General features: G+C 42.8%; 2 protein-coding genes and 1 long non-coding RNA gene across 4 annotated transcripts in view; 1 reads left to right on the plus strand and 2 right to left on the minus strand.

Annotated features, from left to right (window-relative positions):
• Positions 1-10,379, plus strand: part of LOC123507847 (monocarboxylate transporter 12-like) — a 12,268-nt gene extending 1,889 nt beyond the window's left edge. The window contains exons 1-7 of one of the 2 annotated variants that reach the window (XM_045261104.1): positions 3,706-4,324; positions 6,045-6,369; positions 7,184-7,352; positions 7,793-7,937; positions 8,140-8,740; positions 8,896-9,116; positions 9,343-10,379. In XM_045261104.1, coding sequence (XP_045117039.1) covers positions 4,168-4,324; positions 6,045-6,369; positions 7,184-7,352; positions 7,793-7,937; positions 8,140-8,740; positions 8,896-9,116; positions 9,343-9,473 — 1,749 coding nt within the window. In that variant the 5' untranslated portion in view covers positions 3,706-4,167 and the 3' untranslated portion in view covers positions 9,474-10,379. Of the gene's footprint in view, positions 1-3,705; positions 4,325-6,044; positions 6,370-7,183; positions 7,353-7,792; positions 7,938-8,139; positions 8,741-8,895; positions 9,117-9,342 lie in introns of those variants that run through there. The other variant, XM_045261105.1, reaches the window with a different exon arrangement.
• Positions 8,037-9,412, minus strand: LOC123507849. Its single transcript, XR_006675801.1, has 2 exons — positions 9,289-9,412; positions 8,037-8,480 (listed from the first exon to the last, which is right to left on the minus strand). It is a non-coding gene; the product is annotated as an uncharacterized LOC123507849 (long non-coding RNA).
• Positions 10,380-13,484: 3,105 nt separating the features above from the next.
• On the minus strand, positions 13,485-16,265 carry LOC123507824. The gene is made up of 2 exons (XM_045261040.1): positions 15,993-16,265; positions 13,485-13,823 (listed from the first exon to the last, which is right to left on the minus strand). Exons 1-2 carry the CDS (start codon positions 16,183-16,185, stop codon positions 13,663-13,665), a joined length of 354 nt encoding a protein of 117 aa, XP_045116975.1. The 5' UTR covers positions 16,186-16,265; the 3' UTR covers positions 13,485-13,662.
• Between the last annotated feature and the right edge of the window lie 130 nt (positions 16,266-16,395).

A 16,395-nucleotide genomic window follows, 5' to 3' on the forward strand; every position in this document is an offset into this window, starting at 1 on the left:
GGAACTATGCATGTTGTTCTAAGTAGAAATGTTTTATGCACACATGCATTTTGAAGTTTTATTTAGTTCTGGCATGAAATTCAAGTGTGACCCAGTGACAGATACAATAGCAGAGTCAGGCAGGTATCCATGGTGGAGATTTGAAATTGTGAATAATTCAGTGATGATTTCTACAAGTTTTGGAGCTTTACAGTACCCCATGACAAGACAAGTGACAACAACACAGATACCTCTTACTGATAAACATTACACAGTGACAGTATGAATGTAATGAAGGACAAATAGAATAATAGTCTGTGGGACACCATGCATGTCCAGATAGGGAGTGGGAAGGAACGAGTCCAGCAGCAAATCAGCTGATAGTTAGTCAGATTACACAGTTTACTTCCAAGGCAATGACAATGAAAAGGTTAAAATCGTATTACTAAACTTAAAGCAATGTAGAGTGTGTGAAATGGTGTTTCTCCACCATGGTTACCCCCCTGGCACGCTGGCACGGCCGCTGCATCTTTCGCGGTGGCTACACATCAATTTCATGCCATGGCTAAACCTCTCAAAAATGAATATGTGCTAAGAACATTTTCGACTTAGATGACATGTACTTTCACCTTTGGCAATACGTTACACCAAGATAATGATATACCGTTATTCTATATAATAGTAATAGCTGAACAGAGATTTCACGTTATGAACCATAAGAAACACTCAAGAGGCTCTATTCAATCATTCTTGTAGTTACGAGAGAGCAAAGCACGTCTTCCAGCGGTATTTTCTTGATGGCTTAACAAAGATCCCTCCTGAATAATCAATCATCCCTGTGGCCATTGACAATATTCATGAGATTTACTTGTTTATTCATGAGCAAAATATTTCGAAACACAAGATTTCTCTCCTTTTTTTTCACGAAGACTATAGAAAGGCAATGGGCACAATTCTCAATGTTGTAGTCTCTCTCTCTCTCTCTCTCTCTCTCTCTCTCTCTCTCTCTCTCTCTCTCTCTCTCTCTCTCTCTCTCTCTGAAGACAAAGAAACTAATATAGTTTGCCTGTCATGATTTCACTTCCCGCAGCACATGCCTCAAGTTCATTAATTCACCGCAACAGTTACTGTTTTCATAAGCAATAGTGTCTTTTAGCCCTCGCCCTCGCCACACATCTTCAATATACAGCAGTGGTTACAACCCATCATACTCTCTGCACGCTTACCTTCACACGCCCAGACGGTCGCGTCCACTCCTATACAGATGACACTGCCCTATATTTGTCTGCGTCTTTTTCGTTTACGTCCAATTCTTCAGAAGTTAAACAACTGACACGCGGGAAGCCACAGAATGCCTAACTTATGATCTCTCTAAATTTTTGATTGGGCAGAGCAAACATAGCACTGTTCAATGCCACAAAAACTCAGTACCGCTATCTATCAACTCAACACAACCTTCCAGACAACTATCTCATCTTATTCAATGGCGCTTAACTGCTCCCTTCTTTTATATTGAATATCACACCAACTTATTTATTAATTGTAACTTCACATCCCATTTTCTATGAAATTAGGCGTTTTGCATCGCCTATATCAATTTATCTCATGTACCAGCTGTTAATAGTACCAGCTTATTTGTGTATGTATGCAGCACGCTTCACATGTGTAGGATTTTCACTCATAACCCTTTCTGCTATAGACAGAAAAGTTAATCAGCATTCTCAGTCATTCATTCTTTTTTCTACTATTTTAAGATAAATTCTGCATCTTCCTCCCTACTACTGTATCTCCTCCTTCCTATGACTTGAATTCTTTCGAGAAGAAGGTTTCAAGATACTTTTCCTTCAGTTTCTGGTAATAGTTTCTGACCTCTTTTGGGGAACATGCGCCTAAGTAAGCTTTTATTTTCATTTATTCATTTTATTTTCTTATCTATTTGATTTATTTACTTATTTACTTTGGCTGCCCTTAGCCAGGACCTCATTTACATAAAAATAAATCAATAAATGAAATCTCGCAGGATGGAAGCACCACCACCGTCATTCCTCGGTGCCCACTCCCTCCCTCTCTCTCTCATTACAAAACACAAATGTATTAGTTGGTGATAACGAATATTGTCTTCAAAGAATAATCAGAATGAGGAGCTACAGCTGAGGTGTGTGTGTGTGTGTGTGTGTGTGTATGTGTAATTCACTGTTTGATCTGTTTGATCTGCTGCAGTCTCTGACGAGACAGCCAGACGTTACCCTACGGAACGAGCTCAGAGCTCATTATTTCCGATCTTGGGATAGGTCTGAGACCAGGCACACCACACACCGGGACAACTCCTCGATTTACATCCCGTACCTACTCACTGCTAGGTGAACAGGGGCTACACGTGAAAGGAGACACACCCAAATATCTGTGTCATCTGTGCTTGTGAAGCCAGCGCTCTAACCACTGAGCTACCGGGCCGTGTGTGTGTGTGTGTGTGTGTGTGTGTGTGAGATAATCGTTATCACACACCCTACAAACAAACAACAGCCGTCCATCGCATACGTAGTCGTCCTTATCGAGCACCGCTGAGAGAGGGAGACTTGTGTCGACACCACACGGATAGTTTACATGCAGCAGGGTGTACGCGACAACCTGGATGGCCAAGAGGCAGAGGGCGCAGGGCCGCCTCCCACGCTTCAGACAATTAGCCAAGGAACAGGCACAAGGTCCTTTATTGTCTCTTCCAGTTTGTCTGCTCATCCCCAGCGACAAACACGATCGCCAACACCTAGCTGTCGCCTATGTTTGGTGATCTTTTTTTTTTCGTTAGAGGGACTTTTTATTTTCGTTAGTGGGACTTTTTTCGTGGATCTTCTTTTTATCGTTTCATATTGTTCTTGGTCAGCTTTCCCCTCTTACATAAGGGAAAAAAAAAAAAAAAAAAAAATATATATATATATATATATATATATATATATATATATATATATATATATATATATATATATATATACTCTGCACAACACCAGCGACACGACGTCAGAGTAAAGATGAGAAGAGAGGCCATGACGTCACAGAAGTGAAGCCGCTAAGCTCCGCCCCCTTTTCCAGAGTCAACTCAAAACATTGGTGATGATACGCGCAGCATTCACCCATCTCAATATTTTCCAATTATGCTGGCTTACTGGGCCTAAAGCTGCACCAGGAGGAGTGACAACGGTGACAACATTTCACCGGTAAGTGAAATACTGGGAAACTGGGCTAGATGGTGAGCGTGCCAAAAAGTCGCGGGAGATTACATGACGAGTTATTTCAAGAATTTTATTAGCAGTTTATCTTCTGTGAGGTCCACATGCAATCAAGTCAAATCAGAGTCAACTTGCCCTTGTGACTCTCGCTCTCAGAAGAAAACTTAAGGGAGAGGGGGGGGGGATAGACTGACCTCTGGATGATATATGATCCCAAGCCACAAACTGCTGCTTCTAAAATAAATTGTAATTCATTCATGAAATTAATTTAGATCCCTTATAGTTACGTGTAATTTATTAGGTTATGTGAAAAAATATAAAGCTAAAAGATAAAAGCAGGAATCTGTACATGCATCTACGGCAATTTGTTCACATCACGTCAGTCTTGAGTGTGTGTGTATGACAGACGGAAGAGGTGATGATATTTCATTTATCTATTCTATCATTTCCTATCATTTCTTTATCTTTTGCTATTTTTTTTATATTTTGCATGATTTTGTTAAAATGACATGAATAATATAAATGTTGTGTTTATTCGTTGGTGGGATTCGGCAGTGGGATTGGGTTTGGGTTTGGTTGGGGTGGGGAACGGGCGTCCGATGAAGAGCGTAAAAGTAGCCAGGACCGCCTCTGATGTAGCTGTAGGCCGACCAAGCCGGCATAATGTTGAGATGGGTGAATGTTGCGCGTATCATTAGTAAAGCAATGTTTTGGATTGACTTCTGAAAAGGGGGCGGAGCTTTGCAGCTTCACTTCTGTGACGTCACAGTGTCTCCTCTTATCTTTCCTCCAAGCCTAGAGTGACGTGTGCCTTTAAAAAATAAGACCTTGCTAATATGAGAAACAAATATTATAAATTCCTGGCGGTGATGCAACTCAATTCAATTGTCCTCTTCAACTGCCTCTCCTGACAACGCATGACAACGATGATGTGGCAGCCACTGATAGCCACTCATATTAAGATATGACGCCAGTGGCGTGTTGTGGCATACTACGGCCTGTGAGGCGACCAGACCAACAGTCACACGCTGACTTTAGTTCGCATGATGCCACGACCATATTCTCAAGGTCTAAACAGACTAGTTGGATCTTGCGTATTCCCAAACTCCTCCATTTTCGAGGTATTTTGATTACTTTCAACAGGCGTTGTGGAAGTAAATGCTTGACGGCGTAGCAGATGAAACCAGCACTTGCTTTACAACTTTCACTTGCTGGAATGTTTGTTACATGCGTTACATTTGTGGTGTTTGGTGTGATGATGCTCAGCGTCACACCCCGGCATGGTCGGTACACCACTGAGCTGTTCAGCAACACTCCCAAGCAAGGTTACACTGAGGGAGGAGCACGTGCCTATCCTGCCATACTAAAAAAAATGAAGCCAGTGGGCGGAGCTTGCGATTGGCAACTTATACCCAAAGCTTTGCCCTCTTCCGTGTTAAGCAATGGGAAATTGCCACTTTCTTTTTTCCATACTAGACGAAAACTACGAAAGAATTGATGGTTTGATATATGTAAACTACATTATAGTTTCCTAAATTTGTCATATAGGCCTACTATTAATGGTGTTAATGTCAAACACCTACAATAATGAAAGAAATACACCAAGCGTTTCCGGGAGAAATTATGGTAAAAAATATTGCCTTTTCTTGTTTATTGCATGACAAGAGACAAACGGTGAATAAAAAATTTTAGTCATTAGATGGTTTTTCGATGAAGAGTGACATTAAATCACAGGTTATTTTAAATAAAAGCTGTAAAGAGAGAGAGAGAGAGAGAGAGAGAGAGAGAGACTTACAGTATTTGAGACCATCTGTCTTAAATAATTGCTACACCAAGAAGAATCAACCTTCAGACCAATTTTCATCTGATAAACAGTTTATTTATCCTTTGTCTACCTTTATGTCTATTTACATTTGCACATACGTGACCTGGTCCAGCCATAAGTTTGCCCCAAAGACAGCTTCCCACCTCTCACCCAAGCCCACCGAAGCTGGAAACAATGTATTATTTCTTTGTTGCCCGGTATGCCACAACTATTAAGAGTCTTTTAAGGTCACATAATGGTAACATAACATAACATAACATAAATAATAGGATAACAAAGGGCCACCAGGGCCCATCTAGGTTATCCTGTATTAGTCGCACAGCGACCTCATCAGTACTTAGGCAGCCTTGAAACATGGACATAAGATGGAAAATAAGGAACGTAACTCAGGTGTTCCTATATATGTTCAATGGGCTGCCGGTAATGTTTTGGACAAAAGGGGCACTAAAGGGGGGTAGGAACTGCAGCGGACCAATAGCGCGTCGGCTTCACTTTTGTGACTTTATGCCTCCTCCCCTTATTCACTCTCTTTGATCCCCGCCACTGCAATAATTGTAACTGTGCAAAGGTCTCACAATCAGATTGAGTCCTCATAGTCGCTGTGCTCCCCACTATCTAAATAGGCACCAACCTTCTGTTGAACATCACTCAGCTGGCTCAGTTCCCCGGCCTGATTATCCTACCACTGGTGAAGGTTTGCCTTCCCTTAAAATATCAACTTTGCCTGGGTTTCTATGGAGTTCACCCAATGAACACTTGCATTGTGAAAACACTAAAAACCCATGTTACATCAATATATATATATATATATATATATATATATATATATATATATATATATATATATATATATATATATATATATATATATATATATATTTTTTTTTTTTTTTTTTTTTTTTTTTTTAGTAATAGGGAAAGCGTCGTAGAAATGTTTCAGAAAATTACCTTTATTCCTTCAATGAGTATTTTGTCCAAATAATTCATGGACATGGACAGCTTTCAATGCTTTACAGAGAGCTCAGAACACAACTTGAAGGAGGAGGAGGAAGGCCTTACACACAGCTCGAGGGAGGTGGGGCATGGCAAAGCACACAGCTCAGAGAAGGAGCATGGCACAGCACACACTTCAGGGGAGGAGAAGGATGGCACAGCACACAGCTTAGGGAAGGAGGAGGATGGCACAGCACACAGCTCAGGGGAGGAGGAGCATGGCACAGCACACAGCTCATGGAAACAACAGGACCAAGGGCAGAATGAAGGCCAGCAATCCATCCATGCCATGATACCGATGTCACTGTGCCCAGAGTCACCCACACCGCCGTCAGCCCGGGACAGAGGGTAGGAAACAGTGAGGCAAATCATAATTTTTTTTAAAGTAAACATCTGCTAATTTCCACATAATTATTCCTTTTTTATCATGTTGGGCTATATATCTTTTCTCTTCCATACGTGAATATTGTTGTGCATGTTGGGGTGTGAATGTTCAGGTCTCCATTACAAGCAGGTAGCCAGACACAGTCCTTTTTTTAATGTTATGGCCTATAGTGCTTGTAGGTTCACTTTAAGAGTATTGGAAGCGCTGTTCAGCTTCCACCCATTAGCGGCGCAGGCAATTTTATTTATAGTAGTACCCATATTAGAGCCCATATCACCACCCAAGCGCATCTTTGGTGTAAGGCAATTACACCTCCACCTAGGTCCTAGAACCTGGATATCATGGTGACATGCAAGTAACTTTACGTCACTCGATAAATGACGAAGTTTCAGTTTCAGGGTGGCATGTGATGGGATTCGAAGCTACACATGGACGTCTGCTTGATCCCACGCTCACTACCTTATCCACTACGCCACTGTCTCCCATGCCACATAAACGTGACTCTCTTGCCTCTTCCTTCATGTACCCATGTCCTCTTCATAAAACATAACGGAGTCTGGCTCCAATCTCATTTCATGTACACTTAGTCTCCTTTGACAGCAGGAGAGTGATGAAGTGCGAGGGATTGCAGGAGTGAGGCACTGGAACACACTATATAGATGCATGTGTGAAATGTGGCACAGTAGCACATACAGCAAGAATGTAACAACTGCTGAGTGTGAGAGTGTGATGAGTTGCAGTTTTCCTAAAGAATCACGTAACACGTGTCTGTTGCAGGTATGCCTGGGTGGTGGTGGCGGGGGTGTTCTGGATCAACACACTCTGCGCCGGATACATCAAGAGCTTTGGCATCACGTACCTCCTGCTGCTGCAGTACTTCCCTGATGACTCTGCTGCTGCAGTCGGCTGGGTCATGGGCATGCTGCTGGGCACACGGGGACTGCTTGTGTGTGTGTGTGTGTGTGTGTGTGTTTACCTAGTTGCATATTACAGGGTTCGAGCGGGGCTCATAGTGACCGATCTCCATATCTACTTTTATCCAATTTTCCTTAAATGTATGCACATTTTGCTGCTGTTACAATCTCTTCACTCAGGTGTTTCAAATGTCCACCGTCTTATGTGGAAAACTAAATGTTTTAATGTTCCTAAAACTGTCAAACATTGATTTTTTATGATCTTGGGAGTGTCCTCTCGTCCGTCTGTCTCTATCTTCTCTCAATGATACCAGGTCTTGTCTGTCTATCTTTTCCATACAGTTTATTATCTTATACATGCTATTTGATGTTTGGATAAGGCTCTGCTTTTTTTTTTTTTTTTTTATGTGTGCGTGTGTGTTGTGTGTGTGTGTGTGTGTGTGTTCCGTAGCAGTGAGTAATTTGTGTTGCAGCACCAGTAATGGGGGCAATGGCAGTGAAGATCGGACCACGGCGGAGTATTCTGATTGGCACACTGCTCATCACACTTGGCTTGCTACTTGCTATACCCAAACTCTCCATCTATTACATGGCTGCCACAGTGGGCAGTCTTGTGGGTGAGTTTTTCCATATAGTTTGATTGCATATGTTGTAATTTCTTTGCTGGCATATTAACTCTTATCTTTGCTTTATCTGTCACTGATTGGTGAAACAAATTTACTTGGTGACATTTTAATGGCTTACTTATTGCTTTCTTATCTTATTGCACATGCTGTTACTGGCAGAGGTTAAGCTCACAATGAATGCATTTCTTTGCAGGTATCGGCATCTGCATGAGTGAGACACCTGGTATACTACTGGTCACTGATTACTTTGTAGAGAGGCTCTCCTTTGCTAATGGCATCCGAGCCTCCGGGAACCCCATGGGAGGCTTTCTGTTCTCCCCAATGGTGGTGTTCTTCAATGAGCAATTTGGGCTGCAGGGAACCTTCATCCTTCTAGCAGGCGTTATGATGCACATTGCAGTTTTTGGAATGCTGATGAGGCCTCTGGAGCTGCAGGAGCAGATACTCTACCATCAGCATCTCAGGAAGATTCGGGCCAGCTCAGAGTATGCTGAGAAGTGCAATGAGAAGGCTGCAGCAGTGACACACAAAACACTGCAAAAAAAAGCTCTAGATTTTACCTTATTATGGAACCCAAAGTACCTCTTATACATAGTGATGGTACTGTTTACCAACCTGTCAATGCCACAATTCCTGCTCTACCTGCCGGCTTATGGACATTCGGTGGGACTCACTAACTACCAGAACTCCATCATTAGTTCCTACTTGTCTGCCACAGACTGCATCTTCAGAATCTCATGTGGGTTTTTGGTGCACAAGCTTAATGTCAAGGAGACGTTCGTCTTCCCAGTAGGGTGAGTGAGACTTGCCTTACAGTGTAATTATTTCTTCATTGAGAAAAAAAAGACAATTACCAATACGTTCCAGTTTACTGCTTGTGTTATGGCAACTTGTGACCTCCCATGCCTGGTGAGCAACTCTTGTTGTGTAAAGTCTGGACACATTACAGCTTGGTGGTTGGGGGCCTCAGCTGCTTCCTGGTGACATTTTGCTCTGCCATGTGGCAGCTCATGCTTGTCACCACACTGTACTCCATTGGCCTGGCAACCTTCTGGGCACTTATCAACACTCTACTTGTTAATGACTTTGGCCCAAAGTCAGTAGCCACTTCCTGGGGCTTCTTCAGGATGACTCAGGGCATCACCAACTTTATCTATCCATCTCTACTTGGTAAGCCTGAGCTCTCAGCATATGCTGCTTTATGTATATCAATACCAACTGACTTTATCCTGCCTTTCATGTGAACCACTGAGAGTTATTCTCACATGAGCTAACTGCAAAGGACCACAAAGACAAAGCAACTGATAGCATCTCATTTAGAGTACTTGACCAACAATCTCACCACTGCACCGGTCCACTAGGCTGCCACCACTCTTCACCTCTCTCCCTCCTGCAGGTCTGATGCAGGACTTGACGCAGAGTTTGATGGTGCCATTCTTCATCATGGGGACCGGCCTCATTCTTGGAAGTGCCGTCTTCACCTTGCGACCCTTCATAGCCAAGATATCCAAGGGATGCAAGGAATAGAAATAATCTTAGGGGCATTAGAAGCGTGTGTGTGTGTTATTCACCACGTTTTCTGCTGGTCACCCAGCCAGCCTTTCCCCTACGGAAAGAACTCAGAGCTCATACTGACCAACCTATGGGTAGGACTGAGATCACATCACACACCTCTCACACCAGGAAAGCGAGGCCACAACCCCTCAAGTTACATTATGCATCTATTTACTGCTAGATGAATAGAGACTACACATTAAGAGGCTTTCCCATTTGCCCTGTCGCTTCCTGGGACTCAAACCCGGGCCTTCTCAGTTGTGAGCCAAACATGCTAGCCACTACAATACGTGGCATGTGTGTGTGTGTGTGTGTGTGTGTGTGTGTGTGTGTGTGTGTGTGTGTTCAGTCACCATTGTCCTGGGAGGGCTATGCACTCCCCAATGCTGTGCTTCCATTACTTCTACTTAATGTGCCTTAGGGATGTATCCAATGGCCACATATGCATCCAGAAAGCTGGTAAGCTAAATATTTAAATCCTCATCCACATTTGATAAATTGATATCTTTATCCAAACTACATGCGAAGAGGATGTGGTGGATGCCTTCTATACATTACAGCAAAGTTTAAAAAAATAATTAATGCAAATCTGCTGACTTATTAACTAAATTTACAACTTTTCTTCATCTTTCAAATTTACACATCCTAATGTGTCAAGAGTTTTGCAGAAAGGCAGAAGGAGGAAGAGAATTTTATAGTGACTATGTATGTATCATGTACATATATAAAAGTATGTGTGTATGTACTGTGTACTGCATAAATTTTCTATATGTAATATTACATAAGCAATTAAGTATGAAGATAAATACTTTCACTGGTAAGGAGGAAAAGAGGAAGAAAATTGTAAAGTATTGAGATGAGAATCTGTGTGTGTTTGTGTGTGTGTGTGTAATTCACCTCGGTAGCCTGCTGGTCACCCAGCCAGTCTTCCCCATTACGGAGTGAGTTCAGAGCTCATAGACCGATCTTCGGGTAGGACTGAGACCACAACACACTCCACACACCGGGAAAGTGAGGCCACAACCCCTCGAGTTACATCCCGTACCTATTTACTGCTAAGTGAACAGGGGACACACATTAAGAGGCTTGCCCATTTGCCTCACCGCGCCGGGACTTGAACCCAGGCCTCTCGATTGTGTGTTGAGCGTACTAACCACTACACTACGCGTGTGTGTGTGTGTGTGTGTGTGTGTGTGTGTGTGTGTGTGTGTGTTTACCTAGTTGTGTTATATAGAAAAAGAGCCATACTTAGGCTCATGCTGTCCTGTCTCTGTTCCTTTTTGCATATAACTTTTATCTTAAATTCATGAAATGTTTTTGGACATGCAGTTTCATTATGAAGTTTGTTCCAAGCTGTTATACTTCCATGTGGAAACTATTTTTCTTAAAATTTCTTCTGCATGTACTCCTTAGTTTCTTTCAATGCTCTCTTCTATCACTTACTTCCCTTATCACTTGATCTTTTTTTACAATCACTTCCATTTACTCTTAGATTCTATATATAGCTATTAGGCCTCCTCTCTGTCTCCTTTCTTCCATTGTTATCATTCCTAGTTCTCTCAATGTCCTGTTGGTATTTTTTGTAGCTGCTCTGTGTATCCTTTCTAATTTTTCTATTTTCTTTTTCTTTCCGAATTCCATTACGCTGCACTTCTTTGCATTGTATTCCATTTGCCACTTAATAGTGTGTGTGTGTGTGTGTGTGTGTGTGTGTGTGTGTGTGTGTGTGTTTGTGTTTCACTGTTTGATCTGCTGCAGTCTCTGACAAGACAGCCAGACATTACCCTACGGAACGAGCTCTGAGCTCGTTATTTCCGATCTTCGGATAGGCCTGAGACCAGGCACACACCACTCAGCGGGACAACAAGGTCACAACTCCTCGATTTACATCCCGTACCTACTCACTGCTAGGTGAACAGGGGCTACACGTGAAAGGAGACACACCCAAATATCTCCACCCGGCCGGGGAATCGAACCCCGGTCCTCTGGCTTGTGAAGCCAGCGCTCTAACCACTGAGCTACCGGACTGTGTGTTTCACTGTTTGATCTGCTGCAGTCTCTGATGAGACAGCCAGACGTTACCCTACGGAACGAGCTCAGAGCTCATTATTTCTGATCTTCAGATAGGCCTGAGACCAGGCACACACCACACACCGGGACAACAAGGTTACAACTCCTCGATTTACATCCCGTACCTACTCACTGCTAGGTGAACAGGGGCTACACATGAAAGGAGACACACCCAAATATCTCCACCCGGCCGGGGAATCGAACCCCGGTCCTCTGGCTTGTGAAGCCAGCACTCTAACCACTGAGCTACCGTGTGTGTGTGTGTGTGTGTGTGTATAAACAATATAGACATGCATTTTGCATGCCCATGTACATAGACACTACTCCCTCTTAAAGTTCATAAGAAAGATACCACTGCTTCGTCCTTAACTTTTTAATGTGTAATTATACAAAAAATAAGTGTGAAAAGTACGAATTGGCAGAACTTAAATTGAGAACTTAAGGCAACAGCCATTAGTCAATAATTGATGATGTATAGTGATCTAATACCAAAATTCTGAACACATCCTCATTCTAATGCTATAATAATTTGCATCTGCTATATGGTAGAAACTGACATCTGTACTCATCCACATCTGCAATCTCTCAATTCTGACATCTGATTTATCTCTTGTGTACCTGTATCACATTATTTATTATTCTGGCAATATATGGGAAGCTGTGGGAATGCAGTGTATTCCCTTTTAGTGTGTATAATCTATAATAACTTGCAGCTTCCTTCTCTGTGTTCTTGTTCCAGCAGGGAAAGGAGGCGGTGGTGTAGTGGATGAGGTAGTGAGCGTGGGATCGGGCAGACGTCCACGCTTAGATTCGAATCCCGCCGCATAGCTACCACTTTGAAGCTATGCCATTTGTCGAGTGGCTTAAAGTTACCTACATGTCACCGTGATACCCAGGTTCTAGGTGGTTACACCAAAGATGTGCTTGGGTGGTGATATGAGCCCTAATATGGGTACCACTACAAATAAAACTGCCTGCATCACTAATGGGCAGAAGCTGAACTGCTCTTCCCACATATATATGCCTACAGGTGCTATAGGCCATAAAAAAAAGTGAGACAAGGCAGAGTTTCCTATCTGGGCTCATGCAGCCTCTTCCTGGATCTCAGTGTAGTGTAGAGATGTGAGTAATATATCAAAGCCAAGACTTATTCAAAATTGCCTACTCAATACAAGTTATCTATAAAGTAAAGCCATACTTTTTCATTTTTGTTCATGAAGTAACTTGGGTTTTTCTTAGAGTTTTGCTTTTAATTTAATTTAGCACATGACTATATTATCTTTGGCTAAATGTCGTATGGTTCACACCACCTGTGGGTCATTCCACATATCTGATCTCACACTGTAAGGGACTCTGTTACACAGTAAAACAGCAACAAGGAGTGCACAACCACCACTCAAGGTCACTCAGATGCCTGTTATAGTTGTGGTCACAGGTGGCCATATTAAATATAGACTATATTGTTATGCATTTGTTGTGTTCATGTGTCAGATTAGTGATCATAAGAGCTTCAATTATTCTGTGATATACTTATTTCTTAGCTTAAGAGAACCCATTACACAGAAACACCCTTTGAGGAACATTTTTATTCCTGATACACAAAGTGATGCATCTGTTGCGCAAAAGCTATTTGGATCGACAAATGAAATGTAATTAAACTAACTGTATAATGTCCTCCACTTTCTTCATGAATCCCAAGCTGGCTACATGGTTAACTCGTGTATCAAGGAACACTGCTGCTCCTGGTTAAGTGTCTAAGCTCATCACCACACCCATATCAAAATCAGTCTTCTTTACTAGTCTAAGCAAACTTATTTCTGCTCCTACATATCCCAAGGTGGCTGTAGGTTATCCAATCCATCTGGGAATGCTGCAGCTCCTCATGAATTGCCCAAGGTTATCCCAACACACGTGTCTCATCCAGTCATTTTTATTCCTCTAGATCTACACTTATTCTTGTTCATCAGACATCACCAATAGTATCTTTGTACAACACCCACCCCAGCCTCCAAGGACCTGTTAGTGACTGAGTATGTGGCATCCCAGAACCTCATGTAGTTCTGGTGTCAGAAACAGCCTCAGAGGACCCGCGTTAGTGGCTGAGCACGTGGCGTCCCTTTAGAATCCTCCGCCTCAGAATCTCCCGGCCACTGAAGGACGACATGCGTTTCTCCCAACCATGCCGCTTGATTCGCCGCTTCTCGCTGGGCTTTGGGAAGTGGCACCGCACATTTGTCCTCCCACCAACTCCACCTGAGGAAGCACGACACTTGTATACAACCTGCAGCGGCCGCCAGGACTAGGCTTAACTAATGCTGTCACCACCATGCGTGTACAGCCTCTCCTCACTATACCTAGCTGTCACCACCATACATGTACAGCCTCTCCTCACCACACCCAGCTGTCACCACCATACATGTACAGCCTCTCTTCACCACACCCAGCTGTCACCACCATACATGTACAGCCTCTCCTCACCACACCCAGCTGTCACCACCATGCATTTAGAACCTTTGATCACCATATCACTGTTCTCTACTGATGACATGAGGTAGATGTACAAAACATTAACAGTGTCTGCTTCAAACTTTAGATGGATTAGCTGTTAATATCAGCATTATTGAAGCCATGCAGAGAAAGGAGGTAAAGAGCTGTGTTACTATTGTCTCTAACACAATGCAAAGGTATCAAAAAGGGATGCCAAAGGGTGTCAATGTGCCCAACAAATACTTGGGAGAAAGAGAAGCAAGAGTTGAAGACTTTGTTTCCTTGAAGTTAAAGCACTGGCAGAGAACTTGCAGGGCAAGGAAATTGGACAGAAGACACACACAAATGGATCAAGCAGATGGTTCCAAAAACATCATGTGTACAGAAGAGAACTCAGGCAGCATAGTGTGGGTGAAACAGAGAGCAGGAGTAGACCAAGGACAAAGTAAAAGTCCAAGCAAGTCCTCTGTAACAATGTAGAGCAGTGAGAGTGTGATAGACAGCAGGAAAGCTCTTTTCTAGCACTGCACAAACAACAAGCTATCACAGCTATAAAGAAGAGCTTTCTGCAGCAGAGCAATGGAATATCTGAAGGAGAAAGCTATGTTGACTGATAGTATGGATTCAGAAGAGGAAGGTCATTTGTCACAAACTTTGGAGTGGCTGGGTAGACTGCACCTACTTATATCTAAAGAAGGCATCCGACATGATCCCACACAAAAGGTTACTGTGGAAACTTGAACAATGGAGGACTAAAGGCAAGACTTATGAAATGGATGACTGACTTTCTAAAAGACTGAGGAATGAGAACAATTATAAGAGATAAAAGAAATCGTCCGGGAAAAAGAGTCTTAAGTGAAGTTACGCAGGGGTCAGCATTAGCACTAATAATGTGAATGATATACTAGAAAATATAGACAGTTACATCAGTTTGTTTGCAGATGACGTTAAATTAATGAGTCGAGTCTGGGTGAACAGAAAAGAAGATAGTGAGGCGCTACAACAAGACTTGGATAAAATAGCAGAATGGTCACTCACATGAGAAATGAAATTTGATATAAAAATGTGCAGCTTGTTAGAATTTGGAATAAGTAAAAGAAGGATAGATATGGAGACAGCACAGCGCAAGCATAGTTCTTTTCTTGTATGTTACAACTAAGTAAATACACACCACGTATTGTGGGTAGTGGTTAACACACTCAGCTCACAACCAAGAAGGTCCAGATTCGAGTTTCAGGCATGGTGAGGCAAATGGGCAAGCCTCTTAAAGTGTACTCCCTGTTCACCTAGTAGCAACTAAGTATAGGATGTAACTGAAGGGGTTGTGGCCTTGCTGTTCTGGCATGTGGTGTGATCTCAGTCCTACCAGTGTACGAACTCTGAGCTCTTTCCACAGGCTCGCTGGGTGACCAATCTTTCCCATACCATTATTCCATGCTAACAATGACATACTTGTGCAATGATCAAACAATTACACAGCTCATTCTCCCCAAAGAGCAGTATTTTTTCATTCTTGTCAATGTCATAAACAATTTGGGATGGGTATGTATGGGTCCAAATTATTCAGAATAAAAAGCTCTATAAGATGAGAATGGTAACAAAAGCTATGTCGCTGTTGGTGAAAGAATATAATAATACTTTCTCCAGAAGAGTGGTAGATGAATAGAATAGACCTGGTGATCAGGTTGTCAGTACTACGAAGTTTTAAAGGATTAGGCAAATCTTTTGATGGGGGATAACAAGGGAAATAAGCACGTAAGTACACAGAAACTGGCACGTGTAGGTCAGATGTCTTCTTGAAGCTTCCTTTATTTACTAATCCACAACAAACCGTCCTTGCTTTTTACCTCAATTTCAACGTCAATGAGTGTTATGTGTCCTACGATGATGGTCAGTGAGCCTTGTGTATTGTCAAACCAAGGAAGCAACACTCACCAATGGGAGACTGAGGCAGCAGCAGGGGTCTGGCGAGGCCAGTCATGCCTACGCCCCCATACAAGGGCGTGGGCGTAGCGGCGAGGGCGTGTGGCAGGTGAGGGCGTGTGACCAGAGTCCTGCAGGTCATGGCGACCCCTCCCACGAGTCCTGGGAGTGAGGACGTCCAAAGCCTGGAGAATAGTACGTTCATGGTAGGAAGTCTGGGAAGAGTAATAACAACACTAGCACTAGTAGTCTTGATCTTGAGGTATTCTAGTGGCGGCGACGAGGGAGCTCACTGAGATCAGTCTCTGCAACGGGGTCTTTTTTCTCTCTGCTGAGTCTGTTCCCTCTTTACAACAATGTACTTTCCTTGGAGTAAGGTAGCCACTTTTTTTGGGGGGTCAGTAGCCGTCACAAA

This window comes from Portunus trituberculatus, chromosome 23, assembly GCF_017591435.1.
Source record: "Portunus trituberculatus isolate SZX2019 chromosome 23, ASM1759143v1, whole genome shotgun sequence".
Classification (NCBI taxonomy): domain Eukaryota; kingdom Metazoa; phylum Arthropoda; class Malacostraca; order Decapoda; family Portunidae; genus Portunus; species Portunus trituberculatus.

Excerpts from the sequence above, each read along its gene's own strand:
- LOC123507824 (XM_045261040.1), bottom strand. The coding sequence starts at position 16,185 with ATGAACGTACTATTCTCCAGGCTTTGGACGTCCTCACTCCCAGGACTC. Across the intron at positions 13,824-15,992 it reads GCTGCCTCAGTCTCCCATTG|GTGGAGTTGGTGGGAGGACA; the intron begins GTGAGTGTTGCT and ends GTGCTTCCTCAG.